Raw genomic sequence first — 16,692 nt, forward strand, 5'->3', positions numbered from 1 at the left:
TTCTCACTCCTTATTTTCACTTCCTTTCCCTTTCTGAACAACAGCAAATTGGAGGGTTGCAGGGTTAAACACTATGTGTTTTGAGTGATCTTTACTGGACATAAGTGTATCAACAGACAGTAAGTGACTGTGAGCATTAAACTTTGCACATTTAATGCAGATATCAATGAGTGTGCTCTGGATCCTGATATATGTGCCAATGGAATTTGTGAAAATCTACGTGGTAGTTACCGGTGTAATTGCAACAGTGGCTATGAACCAGATGCCTCTGGAAGAAATTGTATTGGTAAGTTATTTGTTTTATTATGCAGGAGCCTTCTGTGTAGTTTAATCCCATGGATCATAGGAGGAATCAAACTATAAATGAGTAAAACTAGAGGTCTTACAGTTTCTCTTGTTTCCTTTTTAGTATAGGAATATAAAAATATTGGAATCAAATACTGTTAAACAGTAACAGACTTTTTAGTGCACAATTTAGTATTAATATTTAAATTAGGTTTTTCCCCCAGATGAATGGACATATAGCCAATTATTGGCCTGTTTTATCTGCATATATCTTAATCCTATAATATTTTACTAGGAAGTGGGATTCAAAAATTAACAAGGTGGTATGCATGTATAATATACTGCTAAGTCACTTCAGTCGTGTCTGACTCCGTGCGACCCCATAGACGGCAGCCCCCCAGGATCCCCTGTCCCTGGGATTCTCCAGGCAAGAACACTGGAGTGGGTTGCCATTTCCTTCTCCAACGCATGAAAGTAAAAAGTGAAAGTGAAGTCGCTCAGTCGTGTCCGACTTCTTCGTGACCCCATGGACTGCAGGCCACCAGGTCCTCCACCCACGGGATTTTCCAGGCAAGAGTACTGGAGTGGGGTGCCATTGCCTTCTCCTCAGATAATATACTACATTAAGAAAATTAAATATTACAGGTTGACTTGGAAAGAAACAGTCAATTGCTGCAATATATCCAAACATGATAAATGAGATGGGTGTTTCCTTTTGTAATTTTTAAGGGAATGTTTGAAAAACCTCAAGTACATAATTCTTATATTCAAGAATTTGTGAAAAATCTAGATTTTCCAGCAGAGCATTTGAGTCCACTTTTATAAAATGAATGTTAATCAATCCTTCATTATATATAATAATTTTTACATCTACCACTAATAACTCAAATACAAGTCTAGAATGATTAGAAAGAAATCTATTTTTCCATATTTATGGTTTTGAGTTTTATTACTGATATATGTTACTATATATATCCATCTCACCTTGGGTTGAAGATACACATATAATGGATGTATAAAGTTATATTAAATATCATGCACTTAAAATAGATTTTGATACCTACTGGCAAGGGCCCCAGCCAGAGATTGTTGAACACTTATAAAACTATGCAAACGCCTAGCTTTTATTCCCTAAAAGCAAAGTCACTTCCAGCGTAGCATCTAAGTACAGCTGAGTGCATGGGTACCCTACTGAAAACAAGGAAATTCAATGAACATTCACACACTGAACACGGTTCATGGCAATGCTCAACTCTTTAAAGTAGGTACATGCATAATTTTAATAAAATTAAAACTAGATTTTGAAAATAAAAAAACAAATTTCAATTTTAGTTTACTTAGGTCTACCCTAACAAAGTACCCAAAATGGGGTTACTTAAAACAATGGGAATCGGTGTTATAGTTTGGGAGTCAGAAGTCCAAAATCGAGGTGTCAGTGGGGCCATGCTCTCATTAGGGGAGAATCCTTCCTTTCCTCTTCTAGGGGAGAAGGGCTCGGTGGGAGAATCCTTTTCCTCTCCAGTCTCAGGTGTTTGCAGGCAGTCTTGAGCATTGCTCAGTTTTTAGATGCGCCACACGCCTGTCTTTCCCCTGTGCATCTTCACATCAACTTCCCTCTGTATGTGTCTGCCCCTGTGTCATAATTTCCCCTTTATTGCCGTCGTTGGTGTCCATACCTATACTGGAATACAGCCTACCCAAAGGATCTTATTTTAATTTGATTACTCTATTTAAGAATCCTGTTTCTAAATCAGGTCACATTCTGAGGTACTGGGGGTTAGGGATTCAAAATATTTTTTTGAGAGACACATTTCAACCCACAGCATGGCTCGATGGATAAATACATTGTGATTGGGCCTCTTGGTAAAGTATATAATCTTGGGGGAGACGATAATGATGCTTAAAATGTGAGACTACTGCAGGTCAACAAGTAAATGAAGAACAAAGTAGTAATGTGCCTTTTCCAAAGCATTAACACACATCCCAGGGACTTTAGAACATCTTAAGAGTAAGCACAAGATTGTTCCGTTTGAGTAAAATGTATTTTGCTTAGGGTCAAGGAATGTGCTTTGGGTACAAAGAGACAGAGTAAGGTATGGGATGAGGAAGAAAAACAAATAACAAAATTAAAGCATTTTGAGCATCGTACTGTACGTTTCACTGTGTGTGTCTCCTGTCTTCTAACGGTGGCTTCCAGACATTGATGAGTGCCTGGTAAACAGACTGCTGTGCGACAATGGTCTGTGCCGAAACACACCTGGGAGCTACAGCTGCACCTGCCCACCTGGCTACGTGTTCAGGACTGAGACAGAGACGTGCGAAGGTAAGAGCCACTTTTCTTCATTGTGACTAGTAAGCATCTTAATATGCATGAACCTCAAATACATTATCAAGCAATAGAGCAAAAAGAATGTTGTTTGAATATGTTTTAAATTTTATGATCTCAGCTGATCTGCCAGTTTTAGAAATAGCATGCATCTAGCCCAGTTTATAAACCATCAGTTTTGTCCCATTCAGAAGAAATATCAACACACATTTTGAAGTTAATGAAAATAAGTGAAAGAAGCCAGTTTGTTTCACTTGCTGATAAAATATCAGATTTTTTTTTGTTTGGTTTTCCCTTTTTAAAACCAATGTAACACATTAGCCTAGGAGAACCTGAACTCACAACAAAGTCAGCTCTTAGGCATTTTATTTATCAAATGATTGATAAACTTCAGAGGTTGGCCCAGAAAATAGGCTAACCTATATTTGAGGCCTGAGTAAAAATGGTCACCTAAACTAAATTTATAGTCCAAGAAAATTTTCCTTTCCTTTTGAAAGTTATGGCTTGGATTTAAGGATCATGAATTGCTGTTTAAAAAACCTTCCTTTTCTTTTAAGCTCATTTTTCTGCAGTGAAAGTTATATGAATCAGTTAAATGCTTCAGAAAGGCCCCATTTTCAGTGAGATACTAGCTAAGCTATGAGTATCTTCAGTTATATTTCTGTTCCTTGATCAAAGTACTGTGTATTTCAGGATAATTTGCTGTATGACTACTGGTCATTATTCCTTTTCAGTTGCACTGTGTGGGCCTACAGAAGTGTCCCATGACATCCTCAAATCCAATAACTACTTCTGAATAGTAACTTAAAAAAAAAAAAGATTTCATCTTAAGTTATTTGGAATAACCCTTTTTTTTAATCTATTAAAGTATTTGTTTCCTGGTAACTTCATAGCCAAGAAAACTGCAATAGTAATATTATGCAAAAAGATGTTAACATTCTCTTCTTCTTGTTTAACTTCAAAGCATTCTTATGAACAGAAACAACTTAGGACTCAAACAAGATGCCAAAATACAGATGACTCAGCTGAAGTCAATGAAATGCAATTACAAAGTGCAATTCTAAGTTTGGATTGAATTTGAGGGACCAGTGAAAAACAGTAATTAGCCTGAAGAGAGAAAAAAAGGAAAGAAAAATGAAAACCTCAGTATAAAATGCAGTTTTTCTAAACTTAGTTCAGATAACTGTTGAGTTCCCCTCCTGTCCACACCTTTTTCAGGAGCTCCTCAAAGAGAAGCATACTTTCCATTCCTGACTAAAGTACTTGAAGATTCATTCATCTTGTCCATAGATGAACAGAGACATCTGTTAGTATTTTTTTTCTCTTAGTATCTTTTTTCATTAGTCCAAGCTTCCCAAGTGTATGCATCCAGAGTTTTTATCTTTTAGCACCCATACCCACTGTCCTTGGGCTTCTCCAATGCCTTAGGGGTAAAGAATCTGCCTGCAATACAAGAGATGCAGGAAATACAGGTTATTCCTGGGTCAGGAAGATCCCCTGGAGAAGGAAATGGCAAACCACTCCAGTACGTTAGCCTAAAAAATGCTATGGACAGAGGGGCCTGGCGGGCTGCAATCCAAAGGTTTGCAAAGAGTAGGGCATGACTGAACATGAGCCCCCTCCCCTCAACACCTTTTATCCTTCAGAACTGCCATGAGAAATGCATTTTGTAAAAGAACATAATTCCAAACCATGAGTTTACTCCGTGAGTTTTTTGGGAGGGTAGGAGAAGGGATTTCAACAATTGTGTTTCCTTTTGTTTTTATTCCTGAATTTCTACACCTCCTTCCCACTGTCCTTTTTCAGTTTTATCTATTGCCTATTGGAGTGATCTATTGTTAAATGTCAGGAAGCTCTGAAAGCAATAATAACTTAGGATATCATCTTCATTTAACTGAGAAGCTGATGATTATTAGAACTGGTTTCCCTGTCCAGTGACAGAACCCTTTTGTGCCATTGTGAGGGAGACACAGCAGGGAGCTATATGGATGGTGTCTGATTCAGTTTGGTCAGTTTGGTTTGAATACCAGATTGTCAATATTTATAGCATATTGCTTCCATTTTGACAAGTAAGATGAACTTGAAGCATACTAAGAGGTAGAATATCAAAGCATAAATAAAAGGGATTCACCTACTTAGGTGACAAAGTGAAGAGTGGTGTTTAATAGTATGACATTGCTGTGTTTAATCACTCAATTGTATCTGACTTTTTGTGACCCCATGGACTGTAGCCCTGCAGGCTCCTCTGTCCATGGGGATTTTCCAGGTAAGAATACTAGAGTGGGTTGCCATACCCTTCTTCAGGGGAATCTTCCCAAACCAGGGATCAAACCCAGGTCTCCCACTCTGCAGGCAGATTCTTTACCATCTGAGCTACCAGGGAAGCCCAAGAATACTGGAGTGGGTAGCCTATCCCTTCTTCAGGGGATTTTCCCAACCCAGGAATCAAACTGGGGTCTCCTGCATTGCAGGTGGATTCTTTTCCAGCTGAGCTACCAGGGAAGCACCAGTATGACATTAGATGATTACATAAATATTAGCGCATAGTAATACCAAATCAAGCAGCCGTGATGGTTTAAAAGCATGGTCTTTACTTATTTTGCCAAAGAATAATTGTTCCTGATAAACTAGCCTTTTCTTTAATATGAAATGTTTTATATCTGACATTTATAAGAAAGAAGTTCATGTTATGTAAATAAAAGAGAAATGATAGAGAAATATTTGGGTTCTAGCCTTATGACATTGGTGGAAATAAAAATGATTTATTGTGAAAAACTCAGCTAGATAAGTGTTATTTCTACGCTTTCATCCCACTATTAAGTTATTTGCATTTAATTAAAGTGTTTTGCAAAAAAGAAATAGACCTAAAGGCCATGGAAATCTTTTCCCCTTGGGTGTCCTCCTTATTTCCAGCTTTGCATTCACACGATAAATTTGTGTGCCTGAAGCAGTTCTCTGCATGCTATTCTTTCTAAACTAATTTCCAAAGACTAGGCAGGGAGTTATTAGCCAATTCATTGTCAATTCTAGCTTTCTCTATATATATTTGCTATATGTACTAATTTTACTTGTCATTCATGTTTTCAACAGTCTATTTTAAGTAGGTATTAAAAAGCAGTAATCAGATTTCTCTGATATTTCAAACCAAAGTTACAAAAATGTATTTTACGTTTTTTGTTTGAGCTCTGAGAGTCTGTGAAAGTTAAAATTTTTACAGCAAGCGCTGTGGTTTAGGTTGTGTTTCCAGTGACATAACTAGTTAAATGTAAACCAGATGTGCTTTGAAGTTTATTTCCAGGAATGTACAGTGAACTGTTTCAGTTCCTGGTTCCATGACATTTATAACATAAAAACAATGTATTTAAAGAAAAATTAAACAGTTGATATCTGTAGCTGTCATTGCATGTGTTTATACCTTCTGAGTTCATAATTGCTTAATATAAAATCAGGATTTTGCACGTTGATGAAATTGACATTTTTCTTTTTGGGGAGGTTCTTAACAGATTAAATTCATAGGTGATATATAGTCTGTCTTCAGATTAAGTATCTGCTTCTTTTTTGGCTATCTGATTAGTTTTTATGTTGTGTGTGTGTGTTTTTTTTTTTAATTTAGTACTCTGGAGTAGATGTTTTCATTCCAAATCTGTGCTGTATTTACAAAACCTGCTCTTATATTTTTAGGAGGCTTTCTTGCTACAAAGGACCTGAAAGAAAGATGCGTTTATATTTCTTAAAAACAATTTCTACTTCAAGAATCCATTAAATACCTGGGTATTTATTTAGTAGTTTTGAAATAGCAAAGAGGAAACATAACTGTTTTCCACATGGATTTTTAAGTTTGCATTTCAAGTCTACAGACTTGAAATTAGCAATGAGCCCTTCCTTTTCAGAACCAATTTAGTTTATATTTGACTTGAGATGTTCAAGAGTAAATGTTATGATCTTCTAGTTATTTGCATGTTTTCCTCAATTTAATATTCCTGTTTAATTCAAAGAGGTGTTTAGAAAAAAATAATAAATACTATGGTGAATTCAGAAATGGTAGTATTCAACAAAAGGGTGTCTTAAAGTATGTTGACCTGTTTCATATAATTAACCAGTTATAGAAAGAAATCTGAGTATCTTTTCTTTAAATTGAGTGGTTAATTTATACTGAAAGTCAGTCTTTGATATTGTTTTTAGTAGTTTAGCTAAATCTTGTATTTATTTTTAATTAACTTGTATTAAACTATTTAACTTTATTGGTTTAACATCTTGTTTAGTCACTACTTGAGAATATAGGCTTACTCTAATTCCATCATACTTCTGACCATCAACAGGAATTGTTTAGATTATGATATGCAATTTGACTTCAGACTCAAATCAATGATAGTAAAAATCTATTTAATACAATTAAAAGTTTATTTTTCCTCTTCTTTTATTTTAGCACAATGAGTTGTGCTTTAAAATGTCTCACACCAGGACTTCCCTGGTGGTCCAGTGGTTGAGAACCTATTGCCTTGCAATGCAGGGGATGTGAGTTCCATCCCCAGTGGGGGAACTAAGTTCTCATATGCAACAGAGCAACTAAGCCCATGAACTTAAGACCCAATGCAGCCAAATAAATAAATAAATATTTTTTGAAATGTCTCAAACCAAACATGGAAATGTGAACAGGAAGGTGGAGAAGGGCTGGAAGAAAGGGCTATACCTGGTGTTAAAGTTTCATCCCTTATTTCCTGATTTGTATCCAGGAGTTTGGAATTAAAACCAGGATTGCAATGTGTTGTCTCTACTGTAGGCTTTTTAAATTCTTCCAAAACCTCATGGAATCACCAGTGACAGAAACAGTCACCTTCGTGCATAGCACTCATTGCACCTAGGAATATGTTGCTTTCATGGACTCAGAATTTGAATTTCCCACAGGAAAATTATATCTCATTACCAGAGAAAATTAATCCAATTTATGTAAAGTTGTAGTGAAACAGTAAAGATACTGAACCCTTTCAAAACAGGCTGATTCCTGTAGTCCTGCTGAGTCCCCCAGCTGTGCACATGTGTATCCACACTGTAAAATGCACGTCTCCATTCCCCATTCACTTTATGCCTCATAGATCCATATTAAAATTACAAGAGCCAAGTTTACCAGACGTTCTGGCATAGTGTGGCTTGTTGGAATAATATTTTCCAGAAACACATGGCAGCTCTAACAGAATCTTTTCCTTCTGGATTGTAGATATAAATGAATGCGAAAGCAACCCATGTGTCAATGGGGCCTGCAGGAACAACCTTGGATCTTTCAATTGTGAATGTTCTCCTGGCAGCAAACTCAGCTCGACAGGATTGATCTGTATTGGTAAGATCTGTGCGTGGTGCTGATGTTTCAGTTTCACTCCAAAGATAAGCAGAGACGCCAGGACTTACTGTGGGTAAACAGTACATGATCACAGGAAGCTAATAATTTAGGAGTTACTTCAGTTGTTTTCTCTTGTTATCCAGGTAGGAGTAAAACATGGTAGTTTAAACTAGACAGACTCTTAAATTTTGTTAGATTCTAGGAAGCATTCTTTTTGTGTAAGTGTGTGTGTGTGTGTGTATATATATATATATAATGTATTATACCATAAATTATAAGCGTTTCCATACCACACACATATTTATTTATATTCATTCCCCAGGAATGCCTTAGGCAGCAATACAATCAAATCCTTACTGCATACTTTTTATAAACAACCTTCAATGGTAAACAAAAATGTGATCACATTTGGACTCAGTTAACAGGACAAGAACTTGAAGAGTTGAAACTTTAAACAAATAGAAAGAATTTGTTGGTTTTTAAAAAATTTCTTCTATCAATCATAACTTTATGAATGCCAAAGAATTCTTGCTTTGGAAAATCTCTAAGAGAGAAAGATTTGAAAACTTCCAGGACTAACATGTTTCAATGTATCTCAAAATGTAGAAGGTCAGTTCTTGATAAAGGCGTGCGAGCGTGCTCAGTCACTTCAGTCGTGTCCAACTCTCTGCGACCCCATGGACCATGACTCGCCAGGCTCCTCTGTCCATGGGATTCTCCAGGCAAGAATACTGGAGTGGGTTGCCCTTTCCTTCTCCAGTGATAAAGTATGAAGTGAGTGAAGTGAAGTCTCTCAGTCGTGTCCGACTCTTAGCGACCCCATGGACTGTAGCCTACCAGGCTCCTCCGTCCATGGGATTCTCCAGGCAAGAGTACTGGAGTGGGGTGCCATTGCCTTCTCCATTGATAAAGGCAGTAGGACATAAATAAAATGAAGTAGTCAGATCTATTATAATGTTATTATAAGCAACTCTTCAGCTTATGGAAGAGAAAAAACCGATCTCAGTAGTTCTTTCCTGCTTCTAGTGTCTAAGGCTACACTGACTAGATATACATACTTCACATTTTTACCTAGTATCCACTTTTGGCGGTGGTTTAGTTGCTAGGTCTTGTCCGACTCTTGAGACCCTATGGACTATGGCCTTCCAGGCTCTTCTGTCTGTGGGATCTCAAAGTGAACTAAATATATATTTCCAAATAGTTAGGGAGGTGTTACAGCTTTACGTAGTGCCAAATAAATTGGCAGTTTTTGTTTGTTATCTATTCAATATGAATTTTCAGTTTAGTGTTTGCCAAAGACAATAGAATTTTCCATATTATATCTGATGCTAACAGTATTTAGCTGGATACTTAGAGTACCTGTCTGTCACAGGAAGGAGAAATGATGAAGTCCAAAGTTTCAATGAAAACCTTCCCTTTGGAAATGCCAGCATTCAATTTCCCAATGAGGTACAGCTGGTGAAATTTGAGCCTTGCTCCGCTCTCCATACTAGAAAATAGGCTGCCATCTGCCTAGGGCATTACTTTCTTTCTCACAGAATTCCTGGTTGGGGGTGGAGGGGGTGCATATGGATTGGATCTGGTAAGGCAGAAATATTTTTGCTAAGCCACAGTTTCCAACTGAGATAGAATCATTTTATTATGTAAAGGAAATAAAGTCAGCATTAGTCAATTAATGTCTCAGAAAACTAAATCTGTATGCCACTTGGGCATCAAAGATACCTTAAGAGTTTTTGCTTCATCATAAACACTTCTGGGATTTTGGCCTCTTACTCTTATAGTTAATTATTAATGAATAAAAAAAACAAAGACATTTTATTTCCAAGTTATTATGTTGGACACCTAAACCCCACAATATTTTTCTAAGCCAATGTATTATGTATATTCATTCATTGTGATAGGATTTGAGTATCTCAGCCAAAAGCTGCTCAGAAAGAAATTTACTTAATATGTTTACATTTTAGACATTATTTTATCTGCTTTTTTCATTAAAAACAATTCAAGTTTTAAAAATAAACTAGTAAAATATACATAAGAAATATTATGAATGTACTTTTTAAATAAGACTGTCAAATGGCTTTAATCAGTGTTTAGCCTGCAAATTGCCCCTTGGTAGGAACCAAATCTCTAAATTTAGAACTGAATAAAAATCCCCTGATGTAATTTCAAATTTAAAATTAAATGGGAACATAAATGAATCAGTTAGATACAAAGAATATTTCAGGATTTAGAATGTATTCTGCAAGCTTCATAAACATAAACCAATCTTCAGCTGTTCTAGACTACTTGAAGAGACTATTATTTTCTGACTGAAGTGATGAAATATAATAGAACAATATATTTGATTAATCTTTCTTGCATTATACTGCTTCCATCTGATGGCTCTGCATAATCCATACCAGTTTCCCTCATCTTTGGCCTGGATCTGAGTTCTGTCCTCACATTTCAAGGACACAACAGGGGCAGTGACCTCTCTGTTGTAAAATCCAATGGTCAATTCTTGTTCCTCATCTTAGTCTATTAATAGTATTGAACACAGTTCATCACTCATCCCCTCTCAAGAAGTTTTTCCTTTTGGCCTTCTCTTTTTCTCTTTTCACTTGCCTGGCCGCTTTCCTCAGTTTCCTTTGTTAAATCTTTCATTTTCTCCTGCTATCCAGTTGGAAATGTCTCACAGGTCAGTCTCGGGGTCCTGGGATGTTTTCTGTGTTTTACACGCATGCTTAGATGTCCTCTACATTAACTCTCACGATTCTCTCTCTATCTAGCCTTAATCTCTCCACCAGTTTCAGACTTGTCTTTCTAATTATCTGCATAGTATCTCCACTGGGGTGTCTAATTGGCATATCAAACAGCATGTCTAAAACCAAATTTCTATCTTTCAGCTTAAATCTGGGTCTCCTAGAAGCAGTTCTGTCTTGACAAATTGTAACTCTGTTTTTATAATTGGAGTCATTCTTGATGCCTCTCTCTCAAGCTTCAGGTTGAATCCATGTAAATCCTGTTGATTGTACTCAAAGTTTTTCCATATTTCAACCCGTTCTCACCATCAATTTCAACAACCCCCAATCCAAGCCACCATTATTTTTCTTTTTGACTATTCCTATAGCCTCTAGCTTATCTGCTTACCCTGCTTTATTTTTTTGGAGAGCTTAACCAACCTCTGACTATATAACTACATCTATATTGTGACTGCATGTGTGTGTGGTTACATATATACCTATACACACACAAGAAAAAACAATAAGGAGAGATGGATTGTGTATGAATGTATATCTGTTGATTTTGTGAGTTTTCAGTGTTGATACAATACCAGTCTAAAGAAGCACTAACTTGCGGAATGAGGCCTCTAAAATCACACAGTGCAAGTTTGAATCTTGATGCTGACCCTCTCTTGGCTGGGTGACCTTCCTCCGGTAAATTAGTTGACCCCTGTGCCTCAGTTTTCTCTTCTACCAGTTGTCTGTATAGTATAGGGTTGTTTTAATGGGTAAATAAACTAATATATGGAAAGCCTTTCACAGTGCTTGTTGCTGCCTCAATAAATATTAGTAAATATTTATCACAGTGTATCTTAAAATGACTACAGTCAAGGTGATGAATCAGTAATTAACCCAGTTCTTAAAAGACCATTTAAATACACGGTAGCCTTACACTATCATCTCTGTTTCCTCTATGCTATGGAATTTGCAGGTTTAAGCCTATAAAAAAAATTTATAATGTGATAGTTGATACAATGCATATGAGCAAATCTCTTTCATTTGTGCACAGTTTTTATCCAAATTAAATCTCAAAAAAGAAAAAAGCAGACTACCCATCTCTTCTCCGAATCCTTGCCCCATAGCTCTTTGTATTCAGTCAAGGACAGAGGTGTTTCCTTTGTTTTACCCTTGAGGTTTGATTCCTGGGTCGGGAGGATCCCCTAGAGAAGGGATCAGCTACCCGCTCCAGTATTCTTGGGCTTCTCAGGCTCAGATGGTAAAGAATCCTCCTGTGTTTCTGGTTATATTGTTTTTATTGTAAAGCCTTATTGGTCCTTATTATTAAATGAGTTTTAAATAAAATAAATGCTGTAGGAATATGTTTTTACTTTATTGCCTTCCACGTCTATGACTGCAATATGCTATTAAGCTTTTTGTTCAATCATTTTACACATCACCTGCAGAGAGACCATCTCAGGAGCTTTTCACATGCGGACTCCTAGGCCACACACCTGGAGAATCTGCATTTTGAATCTGCATTTTAGTAAGAGGCTTGGTAATGTTACACACTAGAAACTGAGATCCACAGTACTGCGAGGAAATCATCACAGACTTATTTTACCCAGTTAATATTTGCTATGTCAACTTGGGATTCCTTTTCTCTGCTTCAAAATCTTTTTTTTTTTTTTTTTCTACTATCATTTAAGGAGGAAATTAAATTTGGTGTGGAAACATAGTCTAAAAAGTTAGGAGTAGTTGCGTCTGGATGGTAGCGTTACAGGTAGTTTTTTTATTTTCTCTGCTATTTCTTCAAATAGTTTATCATAAATATGTATTACATTTTGAACTAGAGATAAAGCTGTACATACATACCATAGAAAAAATCCTGAAAGAAAATTCATCAAATATATCCATGGTGTGTCTTAATGGTGGTTTTAAAGGTTTTATTTCCTTTTTTATCTTTAAAATTTCTTTTTTCAAATTATTCATCAAATGATTATCTTCAGTTGGAGAAAAACTGGCTTCTCTCTAATAGAAGAACCATTGTATGTGGTTTATTTGATAGGGACTGCAGATACCTACCAAATTGGGAGAGAAGGAATTGGGAGATTATTTGCAGAGTGCCATTGGATAAAATCTTAAATATCAAAGTATTTGCCATAAAGAATAAATCTTACAAGTATTTTTCATATAAGTAATGATCTTATAACAGTCATGGGCTGTTATTTGCAAATCCCAGTATTGAAGTCTTGGGCAGTAGCAGCTGCTTCTAGAATACCCAGATATATAATTGTATTAATTCAAATATCATGTGAAATTGACATGTATGTAATATGCATTTAAATGCATGTACACGTAAATGTGTCTAGGATATATAAAAGTTTTTAAGATAACAGTTTTGTTTTTTAATACTATCAAATAATATTTTTGGTGTATAGAACAGAGTTATATTTTCTTCAGAGATGAGAACTCCCCATTGTTTCTTATTCCTTTTCAGATAGCCTGAAAGGGACCTGTTGGCTCAACATCCAGGACAACCGCTGTGAGGTGAACATCAACGGAGCTACTCTGAAATCTGAATGCTGCGCCACGCTTGGGGCCGCCTGGGGGAGCCCCTGTGAGCGGTGTGAGCTAGGTAGGAGCCTGCCCACTAGGATTCTGGGCTCCACATCAGAAAGCTTCCTCCTCAACTAAGCACTGCTTTCTCTATATAGTTCCCTAGTGAGGAAGACCATAAGGTCATTGCCTTCCCTAATATGATATCTTTTCTGGTAAAATGTATTCATTTCTTGAAATATGTATTGGGTTTATCCTCTTACTATAAGCAGACCTTCTGAATATTTTAGACAAGGAAGGAAGTCAACTAGAATTTAGCTGCTGGATGACTATCAGTATCCTCCAGTATTCTTGTTTGCCTGTGTCCCAGTAGAAAATGATATCTCGTTCCTTTAAATCTTTTGTTTACTTATGATTCAGTTGACAACATGATAAAAAAAAAAAGGGAATTGTAGGGAAAATTATGACAATCTCAATATGGGTCAAAACTGATAGGATTACCACAGCTCCACTGAATTAACAAAGGCAGCTGGAGTCTTTTGCCTCTAAAACCCAAATTTTTGGTTTTTATTTAGTTCAATTTTGATTCCATTATTCTGTTTGTTGCGCTTAGGACAGTCGTATTTTGTTTTGTAATGTGGAAAAAAATATGTCCTTCATTCTCACAGATACAGCTTGCCCAAGAGGGTTTGCCAGGATAAAAGGTGTTACTTGTGAAGGTGAGTAGGTTCTTGAAAATATTGTGAATCTTTAGGAAAGTATTTAAAATTGACATTCTCTCCCATACTTTGGAGATACTTACCATTCTCAAAAACCTTGGAATTTCAATAAATATACTCTTATGTTGTCAACAAATGTTTTAGAATAATACTTTTAGGAAACAGCTTTGAGTTTCCCATTTCTCCTCTTTATGCTGTGGGGTAAATCTTCATCCCTCACCTTGAAGGCATAGAGCAGCTGGCAAAGAGCTTGCTCGGCTGTGTTTTATGGACGAGCAAGGCTGTGGCAGTTTTCACAGCTGATACCCAGGGGACCCAGTAGCTTCGTTGTGAAATATATCTGCTGAACTGAGGTAATAATCCATATTATTGCAGAATGAATATGCTATACTGGAAGTAAGAGTACACCTGCTTTTTCTATCGGTGACATCTTTATTCCTCTGCTTGCTTCATTTCCCTGCAGACGTTAATGAATGTGAGGTGTTTCCTGGCGTTTGCCCAAATGGACACTGCGTCAACAGCAAAGGATCTTTTCATTGTGAGTGCCCTGAAGGCCTTACATTGGATGGAACTGGCCGTGTGTGTTTGGGTAAGATTCATGAACCAAGCATACATTTTCTTATTTTGGAGTGGCCTGACCAAATGTATTAGGTTGGTAGCTGGAAAACTTGCTTTCAATGAAGTATTTTGGAGAAACTCACTAGAGAATATTTTTTAAATGGATGAATTTAAATGAAATGGGCTTCCCCAATAGCTCAGTTGGTAAAGAATCTGCCTGCAATGCAGGAGACCTGGATTCAATTCCTGGGTCAGGAAGATTCCCCTGGAGAAGGGAAAGGCTACCCACTCCAGTATTCTGGCCTAGAGAATTCCATGACTACAGTCCACATGACTGAGCGACTTTCACTTTCACTTTTCAATGAAATGGTTTCTGTGTAATACAGAAAATTGGTACTGCTCAAAAATTAATCTCAAAATTCCTCTTCTCCTACTGAAAACTCTGAACCTATTAAATACTTCTATTTATCCCCTCTCCCAGCCCCTGGTGTCTATACTTCTGCTTTCTTTCTCTGTGGACTTGACAGCTCTAAGTGCCTCATATGAAAGGAATCATATGATGTTCGTCCTTCTGTGACTAGCTTGTTTCACTTCGTGTGGTGTCTCCAGAGTTCATCGATGTTGTAGCATGTATCAGTATTTCTCTGCTTTCTCAGACTGAGTGGTGTTCCATTGTATGTAGGTACCACATTTTCTTGGTCTGCTTACCTATTGATGGGTACTTGGGTGGCATCCACCTTTTGGCTGTTGTGAATAAGGCACCTATGAGCATGGGTGTACAAATACCAATATATTTACAAGTTTCTACTTTCACACACCTGGCCTTCCCAGGTGGCTCAAGTGGTAAAGAATCCACCTGCCGGTGCAGGGGATGAAGGAGATGTGGGTTCAATTCTTGGGTCAGGAAAATCCCCTGAGAAGGAAAGGGTGACCCACTCCAGTATTCTTGCCTAGAAAATTCCATGGACAGAGGAGCCTGGTGGGATACAATCCACGGGGTCACAAAGAGTGAGACTGAGTGACTGAGCACACGTGCAGCACACATTCAGTGAGCTGCTCACTACTGAGTGACTTCTGTGAGCCTGGTGTGTTAAAAAAAAACTTACATGCACAAAAAAATTTTTAAGTTTTTTAATCAGGTGTTTTAGTCCTGTTTAATCTTTTACACTGAGTCAACGTAATAAGAGACCTTCTATGTTAAACATAGAAGAAAAATTGGAGACTCGTGTTTGAAGTTAACATTCAGTAGTCCATTGCTGCTATGCTTCTAGACAAGACAGTGCAGAGAGTCATGGCAAAGTTATGTGGCTTCTGTGTGCACACATTGACTGATCTTGTCCCTTCCTTTACCATCTTCAGAGTTTAAACTTTTCTTTTTTTTTTTTTTCTCTTTATTTTATTTTTTTTAATTTTATTTTATTTTTAAACTTTACATAATTGTATTAGTTTTGCCAAATATCAAAATGAACCTGCCACAGGTATACATGTGTTCTCCATCCTGAACCCTCCTCCCTCCTCCCTCCCCATACCATCCCTCTGGGTCATCCCAAACTTTTCTTAATGCTCTATTTTTTAAAAGATTGTAAATAAAGAAGCTCTGTCTATCAACATTGTATTATAGAAATGCCTAGTTGACTTTATTTATCAGTGTCATCCTTGATGAAAGTTAAGCTTCCTGATTGAAAAAGAAACTTCTAATAATTCTATGTGGTCTCTGAACAATTTTTATTTACCTAAGGAATTTTTCCCCAATGTGTTATGAAAAATAACTTTTCAGTTTGTAATATAGCTTTACATAGGCTTGTATTTGAAATTCAGTTTGTAGACAAATTGTGATCAATGGTAGTATTACAGTCCAAGATCTTCAAGGTATTCAGGTATTTTAAAATTATAAATTAAATAAGTATTCAAATAATTATATATTTAAAAAGTATTCAAAATGCTAATAGTAAATATTTTTAAATTATTATATTTGAAGATCTTTAAAGTATTTTTAAAAAAAATTTTTTTTAATTAGTGGTAAGTAAAAAGTTGGCAATATCATACAGTTTAGTTACTGTAATAACACAAATTTTAAGTTAATTTCTGACAGCATATTTAAATTTGATACAAAGTATGACTATAAAATCATATGAAATTTTTTAGTAATATCCAAAATCCAATAATAAAGAAAATTTGTTTTTGGAATTTTAAATTATCTCCAAAGTTTAG

General features: G+C 36.4%; 1 protein-coding gene across 1 annotated transcript in view; it reads left to right on the forward strand.

Moving 5' to 3' along the window:
* Window positions 1–16,692, forward strand: part of FBN2 (fibrillin 2) — a 224,886-nt gene that overhangs the window by 136,426 nt on the left and 71,768 nt on the right. The window contains exons 18-23 of the mRNA XM_055548444.1: window positions 161–286; window positions 2,483–2,608; window positions 7,827–7,946; window positions 13,146–13,283; window positions 13,873–13,923; window positions 14,387–14,512. Coding sequence (XP_055404419.1) covers window positions 161–286; window positions 2,483–2,608; window positions 7,827–7,946; window positions 13,146–13,283; window positions 13,873–13,923; window positions 14,387–14,512 — 687 coding nt within the window. The remainder of the gene's footprint in view (window positions 1–160; window positions 287–2,482; window positions 2,609–7,826; window positions 7,947–13,145; window positions 13,284–13,872; window positions 13,924–14,386; window positions 14,513–16,692) is intronic.

This window comes from Bubalus kerabau, chromosome 1, assembly GCF_029407905.1.
Source record: "Bubalus kerabau isolate K-KA32 ecotype Philippines breed swamp buffalo chromosome 1, PCC_UOA_SB_1v2, whole genome shotgun sequence".
Classification (NCBI taxonomy): Eukaryota; Metazoa; Chordata; class Mammalia; order Artiodactyla; family Bovidae; genus Bubalus; species Bubalus kerabau.